At 42.1% G+C, this 13,972-nt stretch overlaps 1 protein-coding gene across 2 annotated transcripts in view; it reads left to right on the forward strand.

Moving 5' to 3' along the window:
• The first annotated feature begins 671 nt into the window (after window positions 1–671).
• Window positions 672–13,972, forward strand: part of dgkd (diacylglycerol kinase delta) — a 38,251-nt gene continuing 24,950 nt past the window's right edge. The window contains exons 1-4 of one of the 2 annotated variants that reach the window (XM_088913999.1): window positions 672–781; window positions 2,314–2,394; window positions 12,307–12,411; window positions 13,111–13,243. In XM_088913999.1, the coding sequence (XP_088770125.1) occupies window positions 689–781; window positions 2,314–2,394; window positions 12,307–12,411; window positions 13,111–13,243 (412 nt within the window). In that variant the 5' untranslated portion in view covers window positions 672–688. Of the gene's footprint in view, window positions 782–2,313; window positions 2,395–5,886; window positions 6,084–12,306; window positions 12,412–13,110; window positions 13,244–13,972 lie in introns of those variants that run through there. The other variant, XM_088913998.1, reaches the window with a different exon arrangement.

The following is a 13,972-nucleotide window of genomic DNA, read 5'->3' on the forward strand; positions in this document are numbered from 1 at the left end:
GTCAGACATGCTCTTTAACAGTAGCAGCAGTGTGTTGGCAGTGCTGGATGGGCTAATTTGGAGGTGTAAACTAGTACAGTCTGTGGTGTTTCTGTAGCAGTACGATACTAAGAGACAGCCTGACCTGCTTTCACCATTAGTCTGTGGGATGCATACACATGCTCGCGCTTGAAAACATTTTGACACCACTGGCATGGATCGAAAGCATGTCTAACAAGCAGACGCAGATAAGCCTCTGGCCGAAGACTCACAAGGCACACAGCTGACTTAAACAACAGGGCTGTAACACCAAGACAAAGGCCCAATTCAGCAGCAACCTCAGGTCCAGCTTAGCAATAGCTAATTTCTGTATGGATAGCATCCGCTGGTAAAATTCAACCTCTAGAATCCATTAGGGAGAGCTACGGAAAGCCGAGAAACATACAAACCTATTATACCAGAATCTCCTGCAAATGCAGAAAATCTAGAAAAATAGCTAAGATTCTGCATTATTAACAATTTTTTAATGGAAAAATCATTCTTCTGCGAAGTGATTTTTAGCTTATAGCTCAAGTTTGCACAACCTCTTTTTTTATTTAGGTTGAGTTCAGCAGTGAAATCCTCAGCACTTGTCTTCTGCTCAGATGGGGCCTGTGGTACGATTCTCACCTCTTCACTTCCTCTTTTTCAGACCATTCTGAAAGAGGGCATGCTGATGAAACAGACCAACTCCTTCCAGCGCTGGAAGAAACGGTACTTCAAGCTCCGAGGACGGACACTCTACTATGCAAAAACGGCCAAGGTAGTCTTCCCTGCCTCCGTCTCCTAGTTGTCTGGTCACTCCATGGGAAGTAATTCCCGCTCCTTCGTTTTTTATTGCAGCCTACTGAAAGATAAACTAGGATAGTAGCAGCTCATGAACTCTGTTGGAATGCCAGGCTCTCTAGGAAAGCACTTGTCATTCCATTTTGCATATACTGTAGGTGCAATAACTTTGTGTGGCGAAGCAACCATACTAGTGTTGCAGTGCAGTTTAAAATAATATTAGAGACTTGAAGCAAAAAAACAACAAAGCTGTTGTTTTCAGCCAGATAGCCTGCCTTCATCAAAGCCTGATATTTTCTCCCTTTCGGTTCTTTAGTGATCCAGTGGTTAAAGTTACCTAATTTGTCATTAAGAAATCCTTGCAAAAGTCAAAAGGATTCAGATCTGGGGAATATACTGTAAAAGCCAGGACCAACTGTTACCAAAGTGTTCTGTATCGCAGTTTGAAACCAGATGGTTCAACCAAAGGTACACATGGGCAGAAGAACAAAAAAAATTAACTTCTTGCACAAACTCTGCCAGTGGTACCAAATCCACATATCAGGGTAGCTCTGTGAATGTGATAAAAATAAATACCACACTGAGAAGTCGAAAGACGTTTTGACTGTTGAGTCCTCTTCAGACGTGGGGAAAGAGAGAACAAATGAATGGAAATATGGGGGAGGTGTGTGAAAAGTGAATGGGAGAGGTTCTGGAAAGAACTATCAGAAAGAAGCCTGTCATTGGACTGTTTTGTGTTTATTAGACTATCACTCCTTTTTTTAGCTTCAGTTTCTTTTCTGCCCTGCAATGCTCGTCCTGAATTGCTCCAGTAAACTACCCAGATGTACAAAGGGCTGCAAATGTAAGTCTCTTTACTGGGCAGAGCGGTGGCTAAGGATCTGCACCTTTGGCTGGAAGGTTGCTGGTTCAAATCCCGCAGCTTGCAGAGGAATCCTACTCCGTTGGGCACCTGAGCAAGGCCCTTAACCCCAACTGCTCCAGGGGCGCCATATAAATGGCTGCCCCTGCGCTCTGACCCCAAGCTTCTCTCCCTGTCTGTGTTTCTCATGGAGAGCACGTTGGGGTTTACAAAAAGACAAATTCCTAATGCAATAAATTGTATATGGCTAATAAAGTTATCTTATCTTATCTTACAAACATACAAGCCTCAGCCAAATAAATGAGTAATTTTGAGCTTTCTCTTCTTTTACAGATTTCAGCTTTTTACACCTCTTCCAAATCTCTTTCTGTGATAGGACGCTCTTTCTCACCTGCTATGTCCTTTGTTTTCATGTGTTTATAATCCCCACAGTTTTCCTCTTTCTCCCTCATACTTGAAGAAGACTCAACAGCCAACACCTCGTTTTTCCACTCTTTCCCGCTTTTCAGTGTTGACATCCATAAAATGGTCAGTCCAAAAGGAGAGCTGAGACCTTCCGCAGGTACTCAAATGGCAAACGCCTACTTTTTGCCACCTTTCCCATGTGAGCTGACAAAGTCGTTTTGTCTGTGGTCTTCGTCTCGTAGTCCATCATCTTCGATGAGGTGGAGCTCACGGACGCAAGCGTCGCGGAGTCCAGCACGAAGAATGTCAACAACAGCTTCACGGTGAGTTCTGCGTCCTGCTCCCGGCCCGGCCCGGTCACAGCCTGCCTTACTGACGCCAGGGCCCGTTTGCACAAGGAGTGGTGGCGGCGGAGATGCTTCCAGATGGGTCCGCTCTGCCGCTTCTGCACACTGCTTTGATAGAGCTCAGGCGGAGTGTTTCACATTCTGAAAAGCTGCAAGGTCCAGGGCACAAATGGTGTGATGCTGCAGAATGAAATAAAGAGATCTGGTGCCATAATCAGGTGAAGAAAATGGCCTTCCTTAGTAAAAAAAGAAGTAATTATGTAGCAGGGCTCAACTGGCCTTTGTCTGAAAGCCTGGAGTTTGTAGGCAGGGGGAGTCCAGAAGATGAGTCTCTACTCCCAAGTATAGAAAAGACTTGTAGTTCTTAGTCATAGATTTGGTATTTAGTGAGTTTAAACTGACACTGCCCTGTTGACTGTCCAAGGGGTCTTGTCTGCCAAGCTCAAGCCTGACTACGGGAAGGGTAATGCTGACTGCATTAGTATTTCATGACTGCCCATGTGCAGAACATCACCAGTTAGCGTTACGTGATTCTCTGCCACATTGTGATTCCTCCAAGTCAGTAAAGCAACATTTTTCAGACGTTACAGTTTGGATTAGGCCTATCTATCTGGATAAGCAAGGAACATCCTGAGCACAGATCCCCACGGACCATAGTCAGCAGATTATGAGACAACTAAGAGGAGTGGTCACAAGGAAACAGCTGGTGATGTAAGCGAATCCCTCGCGCTGCTTAATCTCATTCTCCTACACAGATGCACACAGATATCCAAAGACGTCAGAAGACATGCTTGGGTAGATTTTATGACATGATTTCAAACATTAGGCGTCCCGTACTAGTGGAGATGTGAGTAAACCAGTAAAATAAGATGTCGTTTAAGAAAAATGATGGACCATAAGTGCCTTATGCGAAAATTCAGTATTGGCAATAATAAGCAGCAGAGCAAGGGGAGTGAAAGTAAATGATGTGTTTTCAGTTGTGTGTATCATCATCAATTTCAGCCTTTGTTGATCAGTTGCTAGATAACTAGGTACTTACTAACAGCAACCTCTCAGGTCCCAGAAATAAGTTTATATCCAGATGTTACGTTTCTAATGTAAATGTGCTTATGAAAAAGTGACAAAAACTAGTTGTAGCATAGAAGAACCATGTACTTAATATTAAAATCGTGAGCCCCAAAGGAAATGTCTAAAATACTTGGTGTTTATACTCCAACAATGTACTGAACGGTTCTTAGGGCAGATAAAAAGAGACCAGTCAGCTTTTTCCTTACCGTTTTTCTTAAGCCAAAACGAAACGGCTGTCCCATGAAAACAGCTTTCTGTAAGTTGACATCCTGGTTGTTCCGGGTTCGGAAAGAATTACCAGAAGTTTTTTGGGAGGGTTTCACCGACGTCCGAATTTGCAACCCAAAGCACTACGGTGCGCATGCAGCAGTGCGGTTTGTAACCATGGAAACGCAAGAATTTTGACCCAAAACGGTTGTGAATGAGACAAAGTCACATAAACAACGTGAACTGATTTAACAGTAATGCAAGGGATAAGATTGGCTCCCAAGGAAATGCAGGGTCACCTTTTTGTTTCATTAACAAACTGAAAGCTGGTTGTGTCTTTAATTTCCCTGGCTTAGTTCCGTTATAATATTCTTCCACTGGAGCACCTAGACCACAGCAAGTTTTCTTGCATCCCTGTCTCAGTGTGACACTGGTCAGAGCCTACACCTACAGTACTCTTACCTGCTACACTGGCAAGGTGTGTAGCCCATTTGTTTAGAGCAGAGGAGCTGGGAAATGAGGAGTTTATTCAAGAGGTTGCAGCTGGAAAATATTGTCAGAGTAGGGGGTGGTTGTTGGGGATTATTCTTTTTAAGTGCAGTCTCAACTGAATTGTACAAACTTTTCAAATATCTTTATTTCATTGTCTGAAAAGAAATTGCCACCCACACTTTATGTTTAAGGACAGCTGAGACTGGTCCTGAATAACATCCAAGTTCTAGTCTCTATATTTAGAGTGGAGATGAGAGGCTGCATTTTTGTAGCCCTTGGCTTTGCAGCTGGTGATCAGGAGTGTATCCTTGGAAAGGAAAAAACTTATATTAGACACATACTTCGGCGGAAGACAGAAGTGTTATTATTAAATAGAACCATTTTGCTGTTTATTGCTGTACAAGACATTGAATATGATTGAATATGATTTAAAATATTCTTAAAAAGTGGTTTGTCTTGCAAAACAGGGTTATTCCAGGCTGTTAGTTGGATGGGTTGAAAACTCCTCTGAATTCCTTTCAAACAATAAGGTGCTTTTATTTCATATGGGTTATGGAAAGCTAATCGAAATAATCCGATTATGAGCTTGCCTTTTTAAAGTCCAACAATATATTTTTACTTTTTACCCGCTGTGCAGAAATCATTTTCCACTCCAAAGATTTTCATTACAGTTTTACCCAAAATATCCTGTTGAGAATATTGTCAGAATGTATCAGTGCTGATATAAAGCATACTATGTTTTGGAGTGCAGAAGAATGCCTGTACTTAGTTTGCAAGCCAAAAACATTTTGTTGTGCAGTGTTCTGAATTTTAAACCATTTTTTTTCATTTTCTTATCAACATTTTTTCTGTTTTTGAATAAAGCCAGATTGTTGCATAACACCTAATATGTTCACAGAAAAGAGGAGTGCCAAAATGAAACAAAAGCCCCTATTATTCAGAAAGGTCATTGCATAAGATTTCTTTATATTGTTCATTAGCGTTGCTCTCATTCACGGAAGTTGTGCAGGTTCCAAGAATTTGATTTAAAAACCTTTGTGAAAGGCACTGACATGGACATCAATTTAGTGTTTATGCAATCAATTTCCTGTCGCTGTCTTTAGACCATGGGATTCAAGTAACCGGCGATGCCCTGGATTATGTCTGATGGGGGAGTTTTATTGTAGTGCTTTGTTCATTGAACAATTGTTCATTTTCAGCGGAACTAGGTAATGTACACCCAAGAATATGAATTCGTAAGTAATTTCACTTTATTAGTTTCTGAAAAATAGTATAATTACAACACTATTGTAATCATTTGTTAATATGCACAGTGTACTGTACAAGTGATAAATTGTATTATTGACGATTACAATGAGAGTGTTTTCTGAAAAACTAATAAGATGTTTGTTTCTTTAGTGCATGCCAGTAAGCAGTAAGAATACCAAATGATTTATCATTTATTTATTACTACTTCTGTAATATTCTCTATTAATCAGCTTTAAAAAAAACTTTCTCAAAATGTTTAGAGTGGCTCAGCATTGCTTGTAATAGTCTGGGTGGGTGTGGCCTCGGTTTATATGCAAGCCTCCTTGGAGTGCTCAAAATTCTAAAGTGGGTGGGTCCCTTGGACTCAGCCCCACCCCCCTCCTAGGGTTGGCGTGACGACAGGATGCTTGTGAGTCACCGTGCCGGATAAAGGAGGAGTCAATTCCAGTGTCCAGACTTTAGGGTGTAAAGTTTAAACTAGCTCAGCAGATGAAAGCTCAGCTGCACTACCTGACAAACCTAAGGGAAAAGAAAACATCAACTTGATGGGCTGGGACTATTTTTGTTTAAAAAACTTGTTTGCCGGAGAAATACTGAATTATTCTTCTGGAGCAGTTGTTGTCTTCAGCTAAACTGCTGCGATCAGTCAGGTAATTCCATTGTCTCATGTTCTGCTATACTTGGCTTGTTAATTACAGCTGTGGCTTTGGAAAGTAGGGGGTGAACCATCTCTCTAGATAGTTATGAGGCTTGCGGAGGGAGGGGTAAACGAAGGTAAAGAAAGGTTTGATTATGCTTTTCAGACGCAAGGATAAAAAAAAAAGCTTTCAGGAATGTGGAGGGGGGTTGAGGGAAGGTGGGGGAGAGGTGCAGTCTGTGCGCTGTGGTAATAGATGGCTTTTTAAATGCCAGTAGTCCTTCTTCAAAGTCTCTCAGTGATAAACGATCTGTTAGTGCTGCAGAATCTGGTGTGGTTTGTGGCACAGTGTTGTGACCGATGTATGTTACATTTCCTTGAGAGTGCTCTAATTATAGTCCAAGTAAAACATTTTTTTAAATAAATGCACATCCACAAGGAAATTTTGTTAATATCCAGTTACCGAACTGTTCATATTTCTGCTGACGCAGTTCTTAGTTCCAGTTCCAGTTTTGTTTTTATAAGTATTACCGATCGTTGAGAGAAATGCTTGTATTTTTCTCATATTTTGTGCTCCTGTTGTTTTAAGCTGCCACCCATTACTATTGTAGTGATGTTTGCGGATATCTAACCTGTATAAAACGATACGCTAAGGTAAGTTTCTTTTGAATAGGTTAAAGATGTTCATACTGTATGTATTTACACAACCTTGTAAAATGTGCGGAGTGAAGAAATAACTGTTTTGTTAAGATGTTTGTTTGAATTCAGAATTCTAGAGAGAAGTACTGAGGAACTGTGCCAGTTTTAAGATAACACTATTATTGTAGAAGGTGGGGTACTGTTTCCTCTTCCACTGCTTGATAGAGTGCAAGTGATACCCAGCATGTTTTTGTTGGATAATTGTAATTCAGTTTTTTTTAACCTTTTCTGGCTGGGGGTTCTCTTTTCCAAAGAATCGCTCTCATTAATGAGCCTCGGCTATTTCCACTTGATTGCATTTATTAATGGAGTCATTAATCCACTGTTATCTCAGTAGATGTGCTGTGCTTCTTGGTTTTGCACATTGTTACACTTGGGGTGAAAAGTCACTCCTTTTTCCTGGATATAGATAGGGACACCTGGGGACCCTCAGGCGCTTTTCATCGGCAGTTCTAATTAAAATGCAAGGAGTTTTGACTAACAAAGCAAGTCCATTTTGCTCTCTAAACTTTTTATTTGTGGTTTGTTGAAAAACAAAAAGGCGATGGGATTCTTCAGTACAGACGAGATTCTGCTCAGATATCCACGTCTTGTGCCTCGCACACAAACCTAGTTCAGAGCACGTGCCTGAGCTGGTCTGTATCCAGCCTGTGATCACAGTAATCCTTGCCAGTCTCTGCGCCAGCTGCATCCTTAAAGTGGTGCTTCACATAAACCCTTCCTTTCCTGTTATTTAATATCTAATTTGCTGCATATCCTGTCTTGCGTCTGCTGTCTTTCGTTAGTTAATGGCCGGGCTAAATTTAACATTCGGAGAAGAACAGATAGTGACGTGCCATTTAAGCAGATAAAGCCCTCTTAACGTATGCCTGATTTTGTGTTGCTGGGAGTTAAATCGGCGTCCCTCTCCATAGCAATTTCATCCAGTTCGTGGTTTGCAATTTGAAAGGTCTCGTTGAGATTGTAGTGATGAGACAGAAGAACAAACATAGGCCAAGTGTTTCATGTGGTTTTATTTCCACACACCCATGAAGATAATAAATAAACACGCGCTCCCTACTAGTATGCAAGGGTTAGCAGCTTGCGTAGTTACTGCTTTGTAATAGGAGTCTGATTTTCACCTCTCTTGTTACAACGATACCATTTCATCTTGCCTCGACAAGAGCTCTTCTAACGTGCCACTCAATGCCAAAACGCGGGTTAAAGAATGTTGCAGGTGTTGCAGCCGAGATCTGATATGCTGTGAACGGTTCAGGGTTTGATTATGTCTAATAACTGGTGATTTGGTGATTTTGGTGGTTCTGTTTCAGTGACTTCCTTCCAGAAAGTAGAACGGAATGTGCTCTGCATGAAGACCTGTGTACTCATAGTGACGTCTTGCAGAGGAAAGGTTTTATGCTGTTTTTTTTCTGGTTTCTAATTTGGCCGGCGGTGATGAAGTCACTCCTTCAGCGAATTTCCTCCCCATCTGCTCCAATGTTCCTCTTCTCATTCCAGTCATTGTTGTGTTCGAATCCCATGTTCAGTAACAGAGCAGAAGGCATCCTGGTACTGGCTACTGAATCCGTTTTCTTTGCCTTGCTTGCGTCATGATTAGCTGTCCGAGAGAATCCAGTAGGGTGCCATTTGGCTGTTGTAAAAGTAGTTGTCAAGGATGTATAAAAACTGGAGAAGAATAAGTTTAGTGGAAGAACAGATGAGCTTGACATTCTCTATGTGTGGTTAATGTTGTGTGTTAAGTCAAGAGCATTAATATGTAATCATGCTATGTTCTATAAAGCTGTAAAAATGTGTGTGGAACAACGCCACAACTTAAAACAGTTTCTTATTGCAGAACATAATAGAAAGTGGACAAAGTCCTGTGTGTTCTTTCTCCATGTAAACCTTTTTTTCCCCCCGAAGCCTTGGTCTTTAATGACATCGATACAGATCTTGTGATGCAGTCTCAGCCCAGCTAACCAGGTTGATGTGACACAATTTTGTTTCTCGCTGAACATTAGTTCACATTTTCTGAAGATTGTGCCCCTTTCCATGTGGGGATTCCTAATTGATCAGTCAAGGTCAGAATAAATTTATAGCCTCATATTAGCGACTGAACATTTTATTCATCATCAGGATTAGAGCAGCCACTGATAACCTGTTTGATTTCTTAGAAACGCAACACCACTGTTGAATACACATTCTTAATTTTCCCACTTTACAAGAAAATGTAATCCTCTCTGGCGGTATAGATGCTATGTGTGGAAGATCTTTTCATTCTCTAAAGGGAGAAGGGGCATGCTAACAAATCTGTGCACAAATCGCGGGGTTAGCTGCAGTCAGAGGTCACTACAGTTCCTCAGGACGCCGGAGTGCCTGGGGAAAGATGTGTGACTATTTTTACCAGCCTGAGGAACAGAGTGCTCTTTGTCTCCCGGTTGGAGAGAGTGGAAGTCGATTAGCATGCTGACGTCCACGCTGTTAAAAGTTTCTTGCCTCTTTCCTTTTCCAAACATGTGACAGCTATACTGAATACTGGCAGAAGGTGCCATAAAGTAATTCACTGAACATCAAAAGAATGTTATCACTTATAACTGCAACAACTTCTGACAGTTATCAGCAGAATTGCAAAAAATTTTCTTTATATATAATGTGTGCTGACCATTGAATATACATGACATGGATAAATTAATCATGCTGATCAACATTTGTCATCAATAGAAATGATTAACACATCTCCTGTGAAAGTCACAAGTTGATAGTTTGCAATATCACAGCAGGAAGCAATGTAAGCTACGCAAATGCAATGTATGCTTTGGACCATATTCCAGATGTGCCTTAGATCCTGGACAAGCACATACCTGTTCACTGGTCTCTTAGCCATAGATGCCATACATTGTCACTGCTCAACCCCCAGATGTTCAGTGGGAATCAAGCCTGTTGTGTGGGATAACTGTCACATTCCTGTCTTGTGCGTTCTCCTGCTGGAATGTCGTCTCATCAGGATGATCCCACAGGAAGGACAGCAGATGAGGTCCCAGGTCTTGTTTAGTGTCGTGCCCTGCAGGCAGACTGTCGTCAATCACTACAACTGGAGTTCTGTAGCAACAAGACACTCCTTCCCAGACCATCACACTTGAACCTGCTTGTTGATTAGTCTCTTACAGACTATTAACATAGTTCTGCACATCTGTGCTATACTCACTGATTAAACAAATGTTGGCAAACAATCTTGCTACTGTACTTCCTTAAAGAGGTTCTGCATCTGTTAGCAAATCCACCTAGACTAACTGAATCCAGTCAATTTTCCAGATGCAGGAAGGTGGTGTTTTCTCAATATGTAGGAAAATTGGTTCCTTTCTGTATTTTACTTTGTTTTGTTTTTTTACTCGCCTCTTCATGCAGCAGGTAAAATTGCTTCATCACCCGTATCCGGTCAATCCTGTGTACAATAAAAACCTAACTACCCATCATCCACAGGAAATTAGGAGTGTTGAATATTGCACTGTTGCAGGACACATACGCCAGGGCCAATTTTCCCAGAAGCCACTTAGCCTGCCAGTATGTTATTGGATTGTGGGAGGAAACCAGAGCACCCAGAGGAAACCCTTATGAGCATGGGGAGAACATACAAACTCCACACAGATGGCAGCACAGGATTTGAACCCAGGGTCCCAACACTGAGGGAAGGCAATGCTAACCAGTGCGCCACCCAATTCTGCAAGCATACAGAGGCAGTTAAATCCCAACAACGAGCGCAGAAGAGAGGATACACACACAAGGCAGTGAGGATCAAGACTGAGGCTGCAAGCAGGGTGTCAAATGGTGTAAATAGATTTCAACAAAAATTTAGGCAAAGATGATACACTATGTCTGTGCTAAGATGGATGTAATTGAGCTCTCCAAATGACAGCCACAACAGAAAGCATAAGTCCGATAAGAATCGGACGTTTTTCTGAATAGTATAGGATGGTCATTTATGGTCTTTGGGAGAAAGTGCTGATTAGTAGATCATTTAGATAACCAAAGGGCTGGATTGTAAAGCTTTTATTGTACTCTACTTTATTGTAATGCTTAGTATGTAATCACTGTATACATGAGTATGTTTTAGAAATATGATGACTTGGCAATGGAAAGGGCCAGTAGTGTGTGGCAAGGTTAAATTACATACTCCTAAGTAGTAAGGACGGTTACAGACCAGAGGAGCAATTCAGCCCATCTGGCCTGTTTGGTTGTCAGTATTTCACTGAGTCAAGGATCTCATCCATCTGATTTTTTGAAAGAAGCCAGGATATCGACTTCAACAACATGGCTGGGTAGCTTGTTCCACACTCCCACAACCCTTTCAATCAAATGTTTTTTTCTTATACTGTATAGCACCTTTCAATCCAGAGTGTTCTCAAGGCAATTTCCATGAATTATACATTTAAATAAAAATGCAGTAAACAGAAAAAAAGAGAATAATACAAAAAATAGGACAAAGAAGCCCACTGAGGTTGACTTGCTTTGTCATGGCTCCCTGCTCCTGAAGAGATACCCTGACATTTAAATGAGAGATGTTTCTTTCTCTGGTTCTGCATCTATTGTTGCTCTTGTGTTGGTTATTCTAGTCACCTTTAGCTAGTTTGTCTACAGATCTGAAAGTGTTGAAGAGAGTGTGTGTCTCGGAGAGGAACAAGATGGTGTAAGCAAGGCTCTGCAAGACTCTTCCCTGCGTAGACAGAATCTGACTTGTTCATCCAAGTGCATATTAAAAACTAAGATCTCACCAAGCACGTCTGGAAAACATGCTGATGCCCATGAAAAACCTGGGACACTTAACTGATGTGAATGATTTCAAGCCAACTTTGCACACAGAGACTGCCGAGAGTCTTAATATTCATTTGCATGTGGTCGGCTTAATTTCCCCAACTGATTGTTGTCGTAAGAAAATGTTGAGAGCTGTACTTAACTGGGCAAGATGGTATTATAAGTACAACGCACATTTTTTCATTCAAAAGACAAATGTACAAAGAATCTGTATACTAAGCTGTGATATTTCAAAAATGTCTGTGACGTCATTGCATTCGTTTTCCAGTCCCGTTGGCGTTCTCGTATTCGTTATATGATGCGAAAATGGCGGCTGTCCAGTAGCATTGCGTAGCTGTGGGTGTCTCTGAGAGTTCAGAATGTGACCCCGGTCGGCCCCAGGATGCCTTTCCCACAGATATTTGGCAGCCATTCTTTAGCATTTTCTACATTAACAGCATTACCCTGTGAGCTACAGCACTGAAAATATGCCCCCACTTCAAAAGCTGCTGTTGAGTTTCAGAAAGCTGGGATTTCTGCCCAAGTAAGTCTGCCTCTACCTCCCTGCGCTACATCTGTCGAAATTCATTCTGTGCTTCTCTCTGCACTTTGCCGTTTCCCCAAGTGTGTGAAGTGTACTGCGGTGGTAGGGTAGGAGTGCCAGATTCGTTACGCGCACCGGCTCGGCTTCGGTTTCGTCTTGACTTTGGACCCTCCTTGATCTCCCATGAGCCCCCACTCAAGCCCCTGCCACCTTGCTCCCTTTCCAGATCATCACGCCGTGCCGGAAGCTGATCCTGTGCGCCGAGAACCGCAAAGAAATGGAGGACTGGATCGCAGCATTGAAGAGCGTTCAGAACCGGGAACACTTTGAGGTGAAATTAGCCCCCACACACAAAAAAACCCTGCCCCCATCCCTGGTGGTGCCGTAGCCACCTGCTGTCTGAACTAGCCCATTTCAGCTTTCATCTCTTTTATTTTTAAATGCAGGCCATTTACTTCTATAAAAAGTCAAAGCATGTTGTGACCCTTAAACAGCAGGCACAATTATATGTGTAATGAGTAAGAAACTTCCTGGGAGAATACAGTTCTATATACATCTTAGATATGTATCTAAATACACACCACTAATATATATTGCCAAATTTATTTGCACACTCAAAGCAGTTTTGACTGTGATAGAGAGTAAGTGGCTTAGGTAAGTGATTTGTCTGTAGGCAAGTAACAGCTGTTGGTCTTGTAGCAGTTTTTCTGGGTCTTAAAGATGTTAACGACTTTGGGACTGTGTGTATCTCTGCCATGGTTGGCCATGACAGAGCAGGTTCATTGTTTAGATGTTGTGTTCGGACAGGCATAAAATACTAATCCAGAGGCGATGCACATTTGAAGGGGTGTCCCAAGGGGAACTTGAAGAACACAGGGGTGCAAAGGAAATCTGGGCTCTTTAAACAAGAGAGAAAAGTCTGACTTATTCATTTTGTAGGCGGGCACTGGCGCTGCTTTAACTCATTTGATTCTTTCCTCGCTGTGAGATGTTGCGGTGGTGCTAACTGGTGCTCTGTGCTGTCTTCCAGTCCACCCAGTACAGCATGGACCATTTCTCAGGGATGCACAACTGGTACGCCTGCTCTCACGCTCGCCCCACCTACTGCAACGTGTGTCGAGAGGCTCTGTCGGGGGTCACCTCTCACGGATTGTCCTGTGAAGGTACGGTATGACTGCAGCACAGTGTGGCTAGGAGCAAGCTTCACAGACAGTGTCCCACTCAGAGGCCGGAACTGTAGTCAGCATAGACTAATGGCCTTGCAAATCCACTTTGAAGAACCAACACATCACTGACTGCTGTGATTTTAGGGTTCGGTGGCTGTATTTCTTGGCGTTCCCTAGTTGTCAGTTGTGGTGGGGGGGGGGGGGGGGGTCAGTTGTGTGAAGGACGATCTTGTTCCTGTTAAGTCCTGGTCTTTTCTCTGAGTGTTTTCAGTCTTCGTTTTGGTTTCGCTAAAGGGCACAGCCAGTGACGTGTGAGGGCACATCATTTTATGATGATAAATAAGCTCCGTGGTTCTGGAACACAGCTTTGACGTTGTTCCTACTGCCAAGCAAAGTCAGTGGGCATGTTGCCAGTCTGTTTCATATAAAAAAAAACTTCCCAGGTCGGTCAATGTTCTTTAGAAAAGAAATTTGCTTTTCTTATAGTAACATTGAGTCATCCTTTTGTGTGTGGTGGCCTTATTAGGCTCAAATTTAAAAAAAAAGGAATGCAGAGGTGATAGGAGCGAAGAGTAAAATCTGTGTAACATCCTTGCCGTTATAGTCAGTAATGGGTATATCAAATGTGTGCCTGTTTGTGAAGATACTGATGGACTGAATTTCTTACAGTAATGTGTGATTTCATATCCACTCCTGGAAGATTTATACTTTGCCCTGTTGTGTTGG

The sequence above is a fragment of the Atractosteus spatula genome, chromosome 4, assembly GCF_055471065.1.
Source record: "Atractosteus spatula isolate fAtrSpa1 chromosome 4, fAtrSpa1.hap1, whole genome shotgun sequence".
Classification (NCBI taxonomy): Eukaryota; Metazoa; Chordata; class Actinopteri; order Semionotiformes; family Lepisosteidae; genus Atractosteus; species Atractosteus spatula.